Source organism: Microtus ochrogaster, chromosome 7 (assembly GCF_000317375.1).
Source record: "Microtus ochrogaster isolate Prairie Vole_2 chromosome 7, MicOch1.0, whole genome shotgun sequence".
Taxonomy (NCBI): Eukaryota; Metazoa; Chordata; class Mammalia; order Rodentia; family Cricetidae; genus Microtus; species Microtus ochrogaster.
This window is the reverse complement of record NC_022014.1, coordinates 11,468,855-11,484,858: the sequence shown is the minus strand read 5'-3', so window position 1 is coordinate 11,484,858 and position 16,004 is coordinate 11,468,855. Positions and strand designations below refer to the sequence as shown.

The 16,004-nt window shown below is 50.8% G+C and overlaps 1 protein-coding gene across 1 annotated transcript in view; it reads left to right on the top strand.

The window, feature by feature from the left end:
- The window catches only part of Tekt5 (tektin 5), a 35,412-nt gene extending 20,506 nt beyond the window's left edge, over nucleotides 1–14,906 (top strand). Inside the window, exons 6-7 of the mRNA XM_005349298.2 lie at nucleotides 11,473–11,627; nucleotides 14,436–14,906. Of these exons, the coding sequence (XP_005349355.1) occupies nucleotides 11,473–11,627; nucleotides 14,436–14,871 (591 nt within the window). The 3' untranslated portion in view covers nucleotides 14,872–14,906. The remainder of the gene's footprint in view (nucleotides 1–11,472; nucleotides 11,628–14,435) is intronic.
- The last annotated feature ends 1,098 nt before the right edge of the window (nucleotides 14,907–16,004 follow it).

Below are 16,004 nucleotides of genomic sequence, written 5' to 3'. Positions count from 1 at the left end.
GAGGCAGAGGGAACCTGAGTAAGGCTGTGGCTTCCCCTGAGGCAGAGGGAACCTGAGTAAGGCTGTGGCTTCCCCTGAGGCAGAGGGAACCTGAGGAAGGCTGTGGCTTCCCCTGAGGCAGAGGGAACCTGAGGAAGGCTGTGGCTTCCCCTGAGGCAGAAGGAGCCTGCAGGGGGCATCGAGGGGAAGATGTTGGGTGCAGACTCACTCTGGCAGAGGAAATCAAGAATGGACATAGGATCAGGAGACTCTGGAAGGCATTGGTGAGAGAGAATGGCTGTCCACACACAAGGGTGACATGGGAGACAAGGGGAAGGGGAGGCTCAGATGCTTGAGAAGGCAGAGTTACAGGCCCACTGTCCAGTCTCACAGAACATCTCCCCATGAGGAGGATGTTTGGGGGCAAGGACCCTGCTATCGAAAGTGCCTGCCTGAAACCGGGCATGACAGCGCACTCCACTGTGTGATGTGTGAGTGATCCCAGCACTCAGGCAGTGGAGTCAAAAGCATCAAAGATTCAAGGTCATCCTTGGTAACACTGGGAGCTGGAGGCTAGCCTGGGCTAATGAGGCTCTGTCTTCACAACAAAAACCAAGAGTACTTATTCTGAAGGTGTGGGAGGCAGATTCTGGCAAGCAGGATAACCTTTGATGAGTTCTGCCAAGGGACCATTACTATCAGTAGCCCCGTCCGGGTGCAGACAGGCCGCAGCACCCAACTAGAGTTCCAGTAGCACACAGCCTTTGTCTCATTTTACGCATTGTTAATGTTCTTTCTACATCCTACAATGCCGTTTCATTTATACCAAGGATAGTAATAGAAAGTTTCAGTTTAAAATAAACTTGTTTCCTTTCTAAAGTGAATTGAGCTGGGTGTGGAGACTCACACCTGTAATCCCAGTGTACGGGAGGCTGAGGCAGGTGGATTGCTGTTAGTTCAAACCCTACTTGGGATACAGCATGAGACCCTTTTTTTCAAAACAACAAAACCCACAAAAACAGAATACTTGGGCTAAGGAAATGGCCAGCGAGTAAAGGCCATCTAGCCTGCTGACCCAAGTTCCCTCTCCAGGCCCCACGTGAGCAGGAGCTGCTCTGCCTGGGAGGACCAAGAGCAATGCGTGCTGACCTGGATGAACTCAAAGCGGTTGGCTTCCTCCCTCCTTCACCTTCTCTCCCTCCCTCGAGGGACCAGGCCGGGCCATCCCGTCACACAGACTGTGGGGTTCTGCTGCCTGGGAACATTGCAGCCTTTAGATCTGAACATCACTTCCCCCTCTGTGGTCAGAGGCTTGGCATCGGGAGGTGGGCACAAAGGTGCAGACATGCCAGCAGCCCAGCCACCATTGATCTGCCCAAGATCAGACTGTTTCTCTGCTGGCTCTTAAGGCTCCCTCCCTGCAGACAATGCTGTGGACTGCCTATAGTCAGGGGACACGGGAGACATAGATGGGTGTGACCATTAGTGAGGGGAGCAGTGTGATGGCAGGGGAAAGGGAAATGATTTTTTTCTTTTCTCTTTAAGATACATTGTATAGCCTAGACTGCCTAGAACTTGCTATGTAGCCCAGGCTGGCTTTAAAGCTATGATCTTCCTGTTTCATATTCCCAAAATCTAGAATTCCAGACATAAACCACAGACAGGCTTGCCTGATTCTTTCCTTTTTCCTTTATTTTTGAGAATTTCAATCTAAGCATTCTGTATCTTTCTCTCCCCTCCCTAAGGTGATTATTTTCCATAGTTCATTACAGCCCTGGCTGCTGAGTCACTGCTCCAGCCACCTTGCTTTGCACAGCCCCACACCTGCACATGGATGTTCTTTTTCTATGTGTGTGTGTGTATGTGTGTATGGTAATGTATGTGTGTGTGCTGTGCGCATGTGTGTGTCTATGTGACTTGTGTGTGTGTATGGTAATGTATGTGTGTGTGCTGTGCGCATGTGTGTGTGTCTATGTGACTTGTGTGTGTGTGTATGGTAATGTATGTGTGTGTGCTGTGCGCATGTGTGTGTCTATGTGACTTGTGTGTGGTGTGTATATGTATGTGTATTGTATGTACATGCATGTGTATGTGAATGTGGGTATCTTAATGGCTTGTGTGTGTAGTGTCTTACGTTTTTATGTGGTGTGTGTGCATGTGTCTGTGTGGTGTGTGTGTGTGTAGTGTGTAGTCTGTGCATGTGTTTGTGTGATATGTGAATGTGTGTGGTGTGTGTGTATAGTATATAATGTGAACATGTGTTTGTGTGATATGTGTATGTGTGTGTAGTGTATAGTGTGAGCATGTGTTTGTGCGATATCTGGATGTGTGTGCATGCGTGTGTGTATGCATGTATATGTGTCCATATGAACATACATGCATGCATGTGTAAGCTGCGGGTCATCGTCAGCTGTCTTCCTTGATCACTCTCCACCTTATCGTTTGAGGCATCAAACCTGAAGCTCCCTTATTCCTGTAGACCGGTTAGCTAACCCTGGGGGTCCTCCCTCTCTGTTTCCCCAGCGCTGGGATTACGGTCATTTCTATATTTTTGCTTGGGTGCTGGGGGTCCAAACCCAGGTCCTCAAGCTTGTGGGCAAGCACCTTACCCATCAGGCCACCCCAAGCCTCACTTGGATTTCTAAGAGGCCTTTTCTATCTAACAGTATCCACACCCATGTCCAGGACGTTCACTCTCTCGCTTGCTCCACTGAGAGCCTTCCCTATCTCAGTGGAGTAGCTCTACCTTCCAGACGGTTCCAGGAATTTCCTGGGCCTTTGCAAACTGTAGAGGCCTCCTGGATGCCTCTGTCTCCCGCCCTCCGTGCTCTCCACTGCCAGACTCCACCTCTCTCTGGCTCACAGTCCTCTCGCCCCACCCTGACAGAAAGGACCACCTCTTGAGTTGTTTCGGTTGTTGCTGTGCTCTCGTACCTCCTCTGTGTACCTCTGAGATCGCCCTCTTTGTGTTTCAAACCTTCAAGTCCACTGATTGATTGGCCACTAGTTTGGAGCCTTGAGTAGACGGCTATATAGCAGAGAGAGAATGTTCAGCTGTGCTAGATTCTGAGGGAGGACTGGGGGTGTATGTAGTTCAGTTGGTGCAAGGCCTGCCTACTGTGTGTGAAGTCCTGGGTTCAGTCACCAGCACTGTATAAACTGGGCAAAGTGGCATAATTCCAGCACTCACAAGGTAGAAGGGAGGGAGGGCCAGAGGGAAATGAAATGGAAGTTACTAGTCATGGAAAGAGTTTAACCAGACTGCAGAGAGTTGTGAGTTTAAACCCTAAAAGGCTTCCTTTTCCATTGAAGTCCTTGGCATTTTGACTTTCAAACGGCTATTAGCATCAGCAAAACCTCTTTGCGGGGGAACTGGGTTAGAAAGTGGGGAGTCTGAGGGCTGACAGTAGGGAGCTAAGGCCCAGCTCCACAAGCAGCTGGATCCCTTCCAGCGCTGCGGGGAAGGGCCAAGCTACTGACGGCTGGTTTCTAAATCTGGCCACATCCCGGGAAGCAGAGCTGCTGGCCTGGTCCTGCCTGGCCTCTAAACACCACACTCAATATGAGATAAGAGTCTTAGCTCCAAACACTGTGGGAAGGGGCTGGAGAAGTGCTGAATGGTAGAGAACTTGGGTTCAAGTCCCAGCACCCGCACTGGAGGTTCACAAACATCTGTACCCCCACCCCCGTCTTAAGGAATCATGATGCCCTCTTCTGACTTCTTCAGGCACTGCACACGTGGTGCACAGACATCTGTTCAGGCAAAATACCTGTGCACACACACTTTAAAAAAATAAATAAAAGCATAGCAAAGCAAACCTGTGAGGGGAAAAGCAGAATGGCTAAAGCAGGCAGCATCTGCCTCGATCTGGGTCCAGCTAGGGGAGTTTTGGAAATCAGTTCCTGTGAATTGCAGGACTGGGGAGGTGGCTCAGAGGATAAATTTTACTGGACAAGCATGAGGACTGGTCTGGATCTGCGGCACCACAGAACCACTGTGGACAGTGGACCCCTGTAATCAGAGACAGGATTACCAAAGCAAGCTGGCTGTCTAGACGAGCTGGAGCTGGAGACCCGGCTTTCATAAGAGCCCCCACCTGGATGAATGAAGTGAAGAGCAGTCAAGGAAGGCACCTAGCATGAACTTGACACATGCACCACACACCCACATGCCCCACAGATGCGAATGAGCGTCCATACATGTAAGCACACTCTATAGGCACATATATAGGAGGGAGAGGTGGAGGATGAGAAGGAAGGAATAATCTTACTGCTGTGCAGAATAGGAAGGCAAGAGAAGATTCAGGGGGCAGATGACAAGCAGGCAGGTGACAGATGGCATGTGTCCTCCTAGCTGTATGTTGGAAGAATAAAAATGGCCAGCCATACATCCAGGAGTCTCTTTGAGTTGGCGTCTTAGTTACCTTTCTAGTCTGTGAAGAGACACTGTAACTAAGGCAACTTATACGAAGGCATTTAATTGGGTGGAGAGCACGGTGGCAGCAGGTAGACATGGCTCTGGCTCTGAAACAGTAGCTAAGAGCTTACATCCTGCTCTGCAAGTTAGAGGCAGAGGGGGCGGGGAGGGAAAGGGAGAGGAAGAGAGGACAGGTTGGACGTGGCATGGGCTTTTCAGTGACACACCTCCTCCAACAAGGCCCTACTTAATCCTTCCTGAACAGTACACCAGCTGGGAACCAAACATTCTAATATGAGCCTATGGAGGCCTTTCTCATTCAAACCTCCACAGCTGGCAGGTGTGGCCTGCTACAGTCCTTTCAAAACATTTCCAGGGATGTAGCTCAGTTGGTAGCATTTTTACCTAGTGTGCATGAAACCCTGGGTTTGATTCTCAGTGCTACAAATAACTTAGACAAGTGGTGGGGGGGGGGGGTGGCGTTTCCATACCTGTAATCCCAGCACTTGGGAAGATCAAAGTCATTCTCCATTTTGTATAAGTTTGAGACCATCTTAAGCTGTGTGGGACCCTGGAGAAATAGATGATAGATGGATGGATGGATGGACGGACAGACAGACAGACGGAAGATAGATGAGAGAGAGTGTCAGAGAGGAGGGAGAGAGATGAGAGAGAAGGAAAATTGTGTTAAGGAGATTCTCTCAAAGGCTTGAGATGGTGGGTTTCCATAAATTTTGTCCAGAGCAGTAGAGAGTACCCCCACCCGATTTCTTTTTGGTTTTCTATTTGTTTATTGGAGGGCAGACCACAGCACGTCTATGGAGGGCAGAGAAAAGCTGTGGGAATCAGCGCCCTCCCCCCATTACACAGGACCTCAGGTTTGGGTGCAAGCACCTTTACCTGCTAAACTGTCTTGTAGGCCCCACCCCAATTCATTTTCCAAATCCACCAGGAATTTCAGGACTCCTACTGGAGACTGTCTGTAACAGCGGGCATTTGTGCTTCTCTGGCGTTGCTGTGATCAGGGCTTTCTCGGATGTGCCCGTTTGACCAGTCATTTAAAACCCAAATTTACTCCTGATAGTGTCTGTCAGTCACAACTGCCGTCACGTCCTGCTCTATCACTGTCTGCCTTATTCCCCGGAGACAGTCTCCCACTGAACGTGATGCTGGGATGGCAGCCAGAAAGCCCCACAGATCCTCCTGCCTCTGCCCCTTCAGCACAGGGTTACAGGAGGCATAGGATACACGGTTTGCTGTGGGCGTTGAAGATCTGAACTCAGGTCCTTGGGCTCATGCAGCAGGTGCCACTGAGCACCTTCCTCCCTGCCCCTGGACGCTCACACTTAAGAACTCAAGTTGGAGGACCCTGGTACAGGACCATCCATGCCATGAGTTCCTGGCAGTGTTCCTGAGCCCTTTTCTCTCTCTACTTTTTGCTCCCAGGCTTGGGTGAACTTATAAATGTCCCACTATTTGACCCCCCCCCAATTCTGCCAGGTTTCTTTCCTCTTTCTGAAGCTGGGGAGTCTGTCTGGGTCAAGCCAGGCAGGCTTCATGCAAATTGGCAAACAATGCTTTTGCAAGGTTGCACAAAGCTGGCGCAGGTCAAAAGCCAGCTGGGGTTAAACCCAGCTCTCTCTCCACTTTAAAACTCAGTGCCTGGCCTTGGAAGCTTGTTCTGCTGTCACAAGACAAGATGCAGACAGAGAGCTCTACGAGGCAGGCAGCTCTGCCACATGCACCCCACACCCTTCCAGCCAGCACCGTGCTTTAGATTCCAGCAGGAAGAGCAGCACACTATTCTGCCCCGCAAGGTCGGCTTCATCTAAGGCTGTCAGGATTTCTACCTTCCACACTGCACAGGGCCCAACAGTGTTCCCAGTGCCAAGAGAGAACCTGGAGCCTTGTGTGCACTCTGCAAGCACTCGACCTTGTGTGCACTCTGCCTTGTGTGCGCTCTGCCTTGTGTGTGCTCTGCAAGTGCTCTGCTGTGAACTACAGCTTTCGATTTCATCATTCCCACTTGTGGGCAGCTTGCCAACAGCTGGTCTCCTAGAGGGTCCTGTTGTGAATGGGGAGAAAACGAAGACTCCCTCCTAGCCTTGTTACTGTTGCCATGGTGCAAACGGAGAAACTGAGGCTGGGAGAAGTTCAGGTTTCGCCAAGACCACACATAGCAGATGTGCTACCTCAAACCACACACGCCAGACCCAGCTGTGTCCTTGAACATGCAGGCAAATCACCTGAGGGCCTGGGTAGTGTGCGGATCCTGGCGGCAGGTCTAGGCTGGGGCCAGACGTGTCCTCTCCAGCAAACTTTCAGAGTTCAGTGGTCACTGGCCCTCACTCTGAGTTACAACGATCTAGAGCAGCAGTTCTCAACCTGTGGGTCGCGACCCCCCCCCCCCCCGGCAAACCTTTATCTCCAAAAATATTTACATTACAATTCGTAATAGCAACAAAACTACAGTTAGGAAGTAGCAGCAAAAATAATTCTATGGTTGGGGTCTCCACAACATGAGGAACTGTATTAAGGGCTGCATTACAAAGGTTGAGAACCACCGGTCTAGAACAACTGTTCTCTGAATCTCAGAAGCATAAGGGACAGCAGCTTTGTATCACTGAGGGAGTCATGACTCCCTTTGTGATGGTTTATAGTGAGAGAGTTCCGAACTGATAGGCCAAGGGCTAAATTCTGGCCTCTGTTTGGTTGTATAAGTAAAGTTTTATTAGAACACAGTCATACCCATCTTTATGTAGTCTGGCAGCCCTTATACTACACAGGCCAAGTTGAGCCATCTGGAGGGGGCCAACTTGAAGACATATAAAGAAAATCAGCCAGATACGGTGGTGCATAGTACTTGGAAGTACTATGGCCTCAGCACCTAGAAGGCTGATGCAGGAGGATCACCATGAGTTCTAGGCCAGCCCACACTACAGAGTTGGGCAAAACACTTGCTGCACAGGCTGAGTGCAAGTTTGAGAGCTCATGCTGGAAAGGGAGAACTGACTCCCAAAGTTACCTTCTGGCCTCCCTGTTTACCTGGGCTGTGGTTCACACAAATGCCACCCCAGCTCCGGGGAATAAAATATAAAATAAGAAAGAGAGAGAGAGAGGGAGGGAGGGAGGGAGGGGGAAGGAGTGGGGGAGAGGGAGAACAGGGAGAGGGGGATGCCCAGGGACACTGGAGGTTAGCTTACCCCCCCCCCATGGTAATGAACTGGAGCCCCCAGATCCACACCTGTGGAGGAGTCTACACTGCTGATTGATGGATTGGGGCTTTGTGGTTGTGGAGAGTTGGCCCAATCGTCTTGGACTATCTGCAATCGCCTTAGCAGGCATCCACTGCCCACCTCATGTTTGAGCTAACATCCTTGTAATCACCAGGTGAAGCCTTTGCAATGTACCAGCCTAGTAAAGCTCTAGCTCCTCCCAGTCCAGCAGTTAAGATGGCCCTCAGGCAGCTTCTGCAACCTATAGGGAGGCTTCCCACTGTGCTGGGACCTGCAAACATGGTGTTCCCAGCGATGACTTTGACAAATGCATAGCACTCATGACCGTGATATGAAAAGCCACTTTTTCCACTGTGCTAGTTGAATTCATGGTCCCCGCATGGTCACTTGATACTTAGCTCAGAGTAAACCATCTCTTATCTCCCTACAAGTAAGAAATAGGTTTGTGTCACCAATGAAAATCCCACCTGAGTCTCAAGGCAAGGTCCTGTGGTGCAGGCAGGCACTGGCCTCTGAGCTCAAGAGGAGGAAGGACCCCTCCTTTCTCTGTACTTTTATGCAGTTTGGGTTTTGACGGGTGAAATGAGGCCTACTCACACTGGGCATGCCCACTGGACACACTGAGCCTGACAGAACGGTCTTTTAGGGCTCACTCACAGATATATCCAGAGATGTTTTTACCAGCTCTCTGAGCACCCTCAGTCCAGATCCATCAACATAAGGATTAACCACACCACGAACTATCTCATTTAGCCCACTAACCTGAGTGGGTTGTAATTCTGCTAGGATACAAAAGAAACCGTACCCTGAAGGATCTGGCAACTAGGAAGGACTCTGCAGATGTTGCCAGATGTTGTGTGCAGGTCGCATTAGGCTCAGATAGGCTGTGAACCTCACAGGGTTACACAGCAAGTAAGAACAGCGTCTGGGCTAAAAGCTGTGTGTTGGGACAGAGTGATCGGCCCTTTGCTACGGCTCAGGAGACTCCTTTCCTGGCCTCCTTGTTTGGCACCTTGCCGGGATGCAGAGGAGTGAGGCAGGGGCCCTTTTTCCCTCACACCCTTTCCCAACTGAATTCCTGCTCCCAGCCATAGTCAGCAAAGCCAGGCAGCTGCCTGACCTAGTATGCCAAGACTCCTCCCATGGGGTGACCCCCTGGGCCCAATCCCCAGAGGCCCCGCCCAGTCTCTGGGATGAGCCAAACTGTGCCCTGGAGGCTTTTTCCCCAGCTTTGTGGGAACAGAAAGATGAACATTCCAGGGAAGCCCCTCAGAGCCTGGGGCCAAGATGCCAGGCAACTGTGTGTGTGTGTGTGTGTGTGTGTGTGTGTGTGTGTGTGTGTGAACTGCTGGGCGTCCTCCTCTGCTCTGTGTGTGACTGGAAACTCCAGTGGGCCTTGCCACGTCTGTGTTTGAAAGAAAGGAACTGACACATTTGTTAAAATTCTGATGCTTTGTTTAAGGGGTGCAGAGGAAGTCTCCTGGGCATATCAGGCACAGTCTGAGGGGGTGATGAGGTGAGCATGTGTGTACCCGAGAGGACTCCCTCAGGTTGAGGGGACAGCTCCGGCAAAGCCCTGTGATGAATGCCTACTTGAGTTTTCTTCTTTGTTCTTGCCGAGACCAGCTTTCAGAACAGTCCAGGTGGGGCTCTGGAATGCTGGGGCTATAGATGGGCACTCCATATTCTGCAGCCTGCTGCGTTTGCTATGAATGTGGGGGATGTAACAGCTCTGGGGACAAGGGTGGGTGGCTTCAGAGGAGGTAGGTTTTGAGACACTCTGTGTGTACGTGTGCACCTTACATATGTTTGGTAAGTACCTGGGATTTGAGGCTCTGCACTGGGGAGCATGTGCCAACTTGCCCAGGCTCTCCTCTCTAGAGGCCTCCTGGATTCCCGTGGGTGCCTGGGGTGTCTGCAGAGTCTGAGTCATTGGAGAAAGAGCCCAACGCTGGACATCCGTTTCCAAAGTTGTCTGTACATTTCTTCCAGAAATCTGCAAGCCCTGGGTAGGGCTAGCTCCCTTGGGCCAGTTCTCTTGTAGGACCCCCTCTTGATCTCCATTCAAAAATCTAAAAACAAGGAAACAAACAAACCATGGCTCACTCCTACTTGGGACTCCTTGCTGGGACAAAAACCTAACTACCACATCCCCACCTGCAGCAAGCAATTAACACATCCCCTTAGTCCCTTCCTGCTGGACCCCTTACAGCTTACTCTTGAGACTGTGGGAGCTGCTCCTTCTCCTCCTCCCCCCCACTCCTCCTCTTCTTCTTCATCTTCTTTTTCTTCTCCTCTTCCTCCTCCTCCCTCCCCTCTCCTCCCCCCTCCTCCTCTCCCCCTCCTTCTCCTCCTCCCCTCTCCCTCCTCCTTCCTCCCCTGGTGTGTTTATTATTTGCACGTGCTCTTGGCACACCTTGCTCATGTGAAGTGCCTTGCTCACTTCTTCGCTGACTTTGTTGTAGCACTAGCTGCTCTCTCTACGTTCCAGGAGGCCCATTTTGATTAGATATAGATATGTGAGTCTTCATTTAATGTGTCATTACAAATATATGTGGTGTTTACATGCTTGGATCAGAGATGGTCTCAAAGCAGGATTGTGCTGTTGTCATTCATCACATTTAACAAATGCCTGGCAGAAGTAGCTCGCTCACTAGGAAGGGCACATCAGGACTCCCCCCTGCCCTCCCTGAGGGCCCTGATGGCTTCCCCTTCATCAGGAAAGTCCAGCCACTGGCCAGCTCACATTGCTGCTTACCCTCCAGCCTTTGGGGGGGGGGGGAGGTCACAGTCTTCCACAGACTTTTGGAGGCACACAGGCTTTCAGAGCTTGGGCAGGAGTTGCACCTCAGTGGAACTTGTGGGACTTTTATTCTCCCTTTGGATGAAGACAGTCCGGCTGAGTGGCAGGCTAGATAAGAGGCTGTGAGAACAATTTTTGGCAGCAGGAGCACCCACCTGGGCCTGGGCAGATGTGCCCTGGGCATGAATCATTAGTGAGCCGTAGCAGAAGGTTCTGGAAAACCCCAGTGTTCTGGAAAACCCACAGACAGGTCTGATCAAGACATGCAGTTGGGGTGGGGTGGGGGAGCATGTGGAGAAATTAGTAACCATGGGCTCCATTCTAGAACTGAGGAAGGACGGGGGGTGTGGTCATCTTGAAATCAGGCTGTAGTAGGAGGCCACTTGTTTGTTCCCACCTGCACAGACCATGAAATACTCACACAGAAACTATATTATTTGCAATACTGTTTGACCAATAGCTTAAGCGTATTTCTAGCTTACTCTTGTATCTTAAATTAACCCATTTTTATTAATCTGTGTATTGCCACGTGGCTGTGGCTTACTGGGTAAAGTTCCATCCAGCATCTGTCTCTGGTAGAGCTGCATGGATTCTTCCTGACTCTGCCTACTCTCTCCACTATCTGCTTGGAACTCCCACCTTGTCCTATTCTGCTAAGCCACTGGCTGAAACAGCTTTATTCATTAACCAATAAAAGCAACACATAGACAGAAGGGCATCCCACACCTCCCTTCTTCCCTCTGTCATTTCCCCTCCCTCTTTTCCCACAATGACTGGTTCACTACAGCAGAGTTTTAAAACCAAAATTTGTCTTGATACTGACCCAGCACCAGCATCCAGTGACCTGCAGTAGTGGCAACAACTTCTCAAGGTCACCCCAGTCCCAGTCCCTGTCCCTAAGGGGTTCAGGGTTGGGGAAGGAGGACTTTAAAGGCTGGAGGCCCCTGAAGTGCCTTCAGCTCCCGCTCTCTGCCTTCCCCAAGAGGAGGAGGTGAGAGAATTCTGAGGGGTGTGTGACAGTCTCCTGGTCCCCACAGACACTACAGGAGATCTTCCAGGCAGAGAACACCATCATGTTGCTGGAGAGGGCCATCATGGCCAAGGAGTGCCCACTGAAGGTGGCGCAGACCAGGCTGGCGTGCAGGACCCGACGGCCTAACGTGGAGCTCTGCAGGGACTTACCACAGTTCAAGTGAGTGGAGGCGGGTGGGGCTCCTGGGGTCTAGGAAGAGAAGAGTGGGGTCTCAGAGATGGCACTGTTACTGTTGAAAGCATCAGAGCCTGGGCTCTCCCCGGCAGTTCTAACACGCTGGGTTTATCTGCTGTCTAACAGGCCAGTTAGACGGGAGATTTATAAGGTGTGGCCCATTTCCATCCCCCGCCCCAGCCCATCTTCAGGGTCCTGAAATAAGCTTAGGTTTAAACAGAGGAAAGAGGACTGTATAGCAGCCCTAGTCACGGCGAGGTCTCACCCATCATGGAGCCCCTGTCTCTCCGGCTAGATGGTCTGATAAGATTATTAGAGCTGTGTAAAATCTCCTGTGCTCTTTCTCTGTCTGAACTCCTGGGGGGAGGAAACCTCGGTTTCTTGGGAACTATAGTTTCAATCATGTTTTCCAAAGTGAGAGATGCAGCCTCTCCTTGAAATATCTTCAGTCCTGCCTGGACGTCTGCAGTAGGTACTAACCCCGGGTCTGGGAACCGGACCCTGCAGGAATCAGGACTCACAGTCTCAGATCTCAGCTGTGAGCTGGATGGAGGTCTGCATTCTGGGTTGTACCCTGACAGTCTCTCTCTGAAGCTTCCTCACCCGCCAGCGCTGCCTCTCTACTCAAGAAACCCTCCTGCTTCCTCTGCGAGGCCAAGAAGACATTGGCAACAGAGACAGACAGCTGTGGCATGTATCTCTAGCATCTGATGGGAAAGGTGCCTGCTTGCAGCCCTGTTCATCTCCAACCCCTCCTTTGCAAAGAGCACAAGTCCTTCCTGCGTGGCTAGATCCCACCTACCTGCTAGCTAAGTGACTTGCTTCCGTGGACAACAGGAGAGGGATGCGAGTCTCCAGAAAGGGGGTTCAGGAGCATCAGGCGGGGGGTGGGGGTGGGGGTGGGGTCAGGCCTCCCTCTGGCTTCTGGTGGCTGCCACACTCCTGGAGCCTATTGTTGGTCTCTTCTTGTTTCCTGCTTGCTTGGGTGCTTACTTTTCTTTTTATGTGGAATGGGGGATTGAACTCAGGACCTTACACATGCCAGGCAAGCACTCTGCCAACGGAACCCCACCCCCTAAATTGAACTTATTTGAAATGAAATGGGCTGAAGATGTAGTCCAATGGGTAGAGCGCTTGCCTACCATGCATGAGACACTGAGTTTGGTCCCCAGCACCGCAGAAACTATGCACAGAATGCTTAGGAGGCTGAGGCAGGAGGACCATCCTTAGCTACATAGAGTTTGAGGCCAGCCTAGGCTACATGAGGTCTTGTCTTTAAAAGTTTTTAAAGCTTAATTTAAGATGTAGACTATGAATTGAATGGAGGGCTTATTTTGTTCATTTATTTGTTCTTTTTTATCAGCTTCTGAATCAAGAAGTTATGTTTCAGGTGTTCTTCAGCCCATATGGCTCCTGGGCTTGTCATGCATGGACAACATGACTAACCCAGAGTCCCTGTGGCAGCACCGTTATGGAACCTCTCCTCCTCAGCCCCCACGCGCCCATTCATTCTCATCTTTTCCCTCTGTAATCTGAACTCCCCCTTCTGGGTCTCGTCAGTACTTTCGGAGAGCCTGGGGAGACGGGGAGAGACCTGAGACAACGTGGGGACTGGCCTCTGACCACCTCCCCCATGTCTCTAGGGGTCTTTTCACTGTGCCTGAGCTGAGTCAGTTGGCCCATGTCTGTGGGTTGCTGGGAGGGGCTCTCTTCCAGGGCAGTGGCTCCCACTGGTTAGGAGCCATAATTCTCTGAGATGTGAACCTATGATCCAAGAGGAATTAAGGCAGCATGGATGTGTGTTCCAGCTGGAAAAGGGACCTGAGCAGAAGCCACTATGCACCTGGTCTCATATGTAAATGAGGCTAGCCCTTGTGTTTTACTGGCAGAGACCATGTTTTCAAAGTAGCCAATCCATATTTAAAATATACCTGACATGGCCAGGCGATGGTGGCACATGCTTTTAATCCTAGCATTTGGGAGGCAGAAGCAGGAGGAAGTAGGCAGATCTCTGAGTTCAAGGCCAGTCTGGTCTACAGAGCAAGTTCCAGGATAGCCTGGACTACCCAGAGAAACCCTTTCTTGAAAACCCAAAACAAAAAAACAATACACTTTCAAAAAAGGACTCATGCCTATAATCTCAACTCTTGGGAGGTGAAGGAAGGAGGAGGAGGTGATCCAGGTGGTCACCCTTTAGCTGTGTAGAGAATCTGAGGTCAGCCTGGACTATGTGAGACTAGGACAGGAAAGGGAAGGAGAGGGTGGGAGGAGGGGGCAAAAACAAGGCAAAACAAGTCACATAATAGGTCAGGTATGCTTGAGAGGCTTAGACAGGAGGGCAGCTTGAGCACTGGAGTTGGAGACAATGTCACTATGGCCAGCACAATGACACCGTCTCAGAGACAAAAACAGACTGAACCGTGGCTTCTGTTACACTGAATAGTTTCACAGTGTGGCCATACTACCGTTTGTCTTTCCCTCTTCTGGGCCATGGTGGACAGCGCTGCTGTGGACACTTGGTGTCTTCAGTTCAGGTTGGAGAAGCAAGAGACGGATTGCAGGTCCTGGGGGCAAACCTATGGTTAAATTATTGTCAGATTCTGCCCTTTGTCCCATCTGTTGCCTCAGTGCTTTGTCAGCCTGAGTGACCCTCCCAGAGGGGCGCGTCCACCTGTCCTTCCCTCCAGGGCTGAGGACTGCAGTGCTGTGGCCACCTGAGGCACCTTCCCCGCTGCACACGGGGTGGCTGTGCTGAAAGGAATGTCACTGAGGTTTCTCTCCGCCCTGCCGCAGGCTCGTGAACGAAGTTTTCACTATAGACGACACCCTACAAACGCTCAGGCTGAGGCTGCGGGAGACACAAGACACTCTACAGCTGCTGGTGATGACCAAGTCCCGGCTGGAGCACGAGCTGGCCATCAAAGCCAACACCTTATGCATCGACAAGGAGAAGTGCATGCGCATGCGCAAGGTCTTCCCCAGCACGCCCCGCCTGGTGGGTTATACCTCCTCTTGGGTCTGCCCAGGACCTTGCGCCAGCCTCGTCCCTTGTGTCAGCCCCGCCCCCTGCGACAGGCCCTCTGGCGGAGGCACCTCACTTTGTGGAGGCTCCGCCCCTTGCGGGGGTTGCGCCCCTTGCGGGGGATCCGCCCCTTGTGGAAACTCTTTGGGCTGTGCTGGCTCTGCGTCTTGTTCCTGCTCAGGCTCCTGCTTTGCGCAGGTTTGTTAAATGGCATTAACTCTGGAAAAAGCTGAAAAAGAAAATAAAAGAGTCATTTTCTCCCTTTCCTTTCTTCATGAAAATGTGAAGCTACAGAACCGAAGTAAATCAAAGCTCTTTGAGCTAGTTCCTGGGGCTGATGGATCGGTGGGAGGTCCTGAGACGGGTTTACTCAAGGGCGGAGCCTGGAGCCCTGGGGCATCCCCAGGGATGCCGGAGGCTTCCTTCCTCCCTCCTCTTCTCTCCTATGTTTTTTTCTCTGTCCTTCCTCTCCTCACTATTTAAATATTCAGAATATCATCTGGGGATCGATCAGACTTGATGACTTACTTGCCCAGCATGCTTAAGATACCGGGTTCCTTTCCCAGTAGTTTCAGATTATATAGATAAGTGCAACAGTAACAGAACTGGGCAGAGGAGGTGGTTGAGATGATGAGCCCTTGCTGCACAAGCAAAATAGCCAGGACCTACGTTAAAAAGCTAGGTGAGGTGGTACGCATATCTATAGCCAGCCTCTCACAGCTGGAAGGGGGGCAGAAACCGGACTGCTGCCAGAAAGTGCCCTGGCCAGCTAGCCTGGAGTAGGCTGTGCGGTGCAACAAAGACTCAAGACTGGAGAGCTGTCTCAGCAGAGAAGAGCACTTTCTGTTCTTGTAGAGGATCCCGGTCCTATTCCCAGCGTCCATGTGGTGGCTCCATCCATAACTCCGAATCCATAACTCCGAATTTCACCCAGTGCACCTACTCTTTCTTTCTTTCTTTCTTTCTTTCTTTCTTTCTTTCTTTCTTTCTTTCTTTCTTTCTTTCTTTCTTTCTGTCTGCCTGCTTGCTACAGAGTGTCACTGTGTAGACCAGGCTGTTCTTTAACTGAGACTCTCGTGCCTGTGCCTCCCAGTGCTGAGATTAAAGGCTTTGTCACCACGTTCAACCTCTGATGACTGGCATCTTAGATGTTATAGAGAGTCTACCAAACTCAGAAGTTAATATCTACACATTTCAGTCTACTAAATTCCAGAGTTTATTAGATCACACTGGTTTCTTCATCCACTTCCTCCTGATCCAGAATCCGATGCACATTCTACTGGGTTAGAATGGATCTCATTTGTCTGTTTGTTTATTTATCTATCTGCTAGTATCCTATC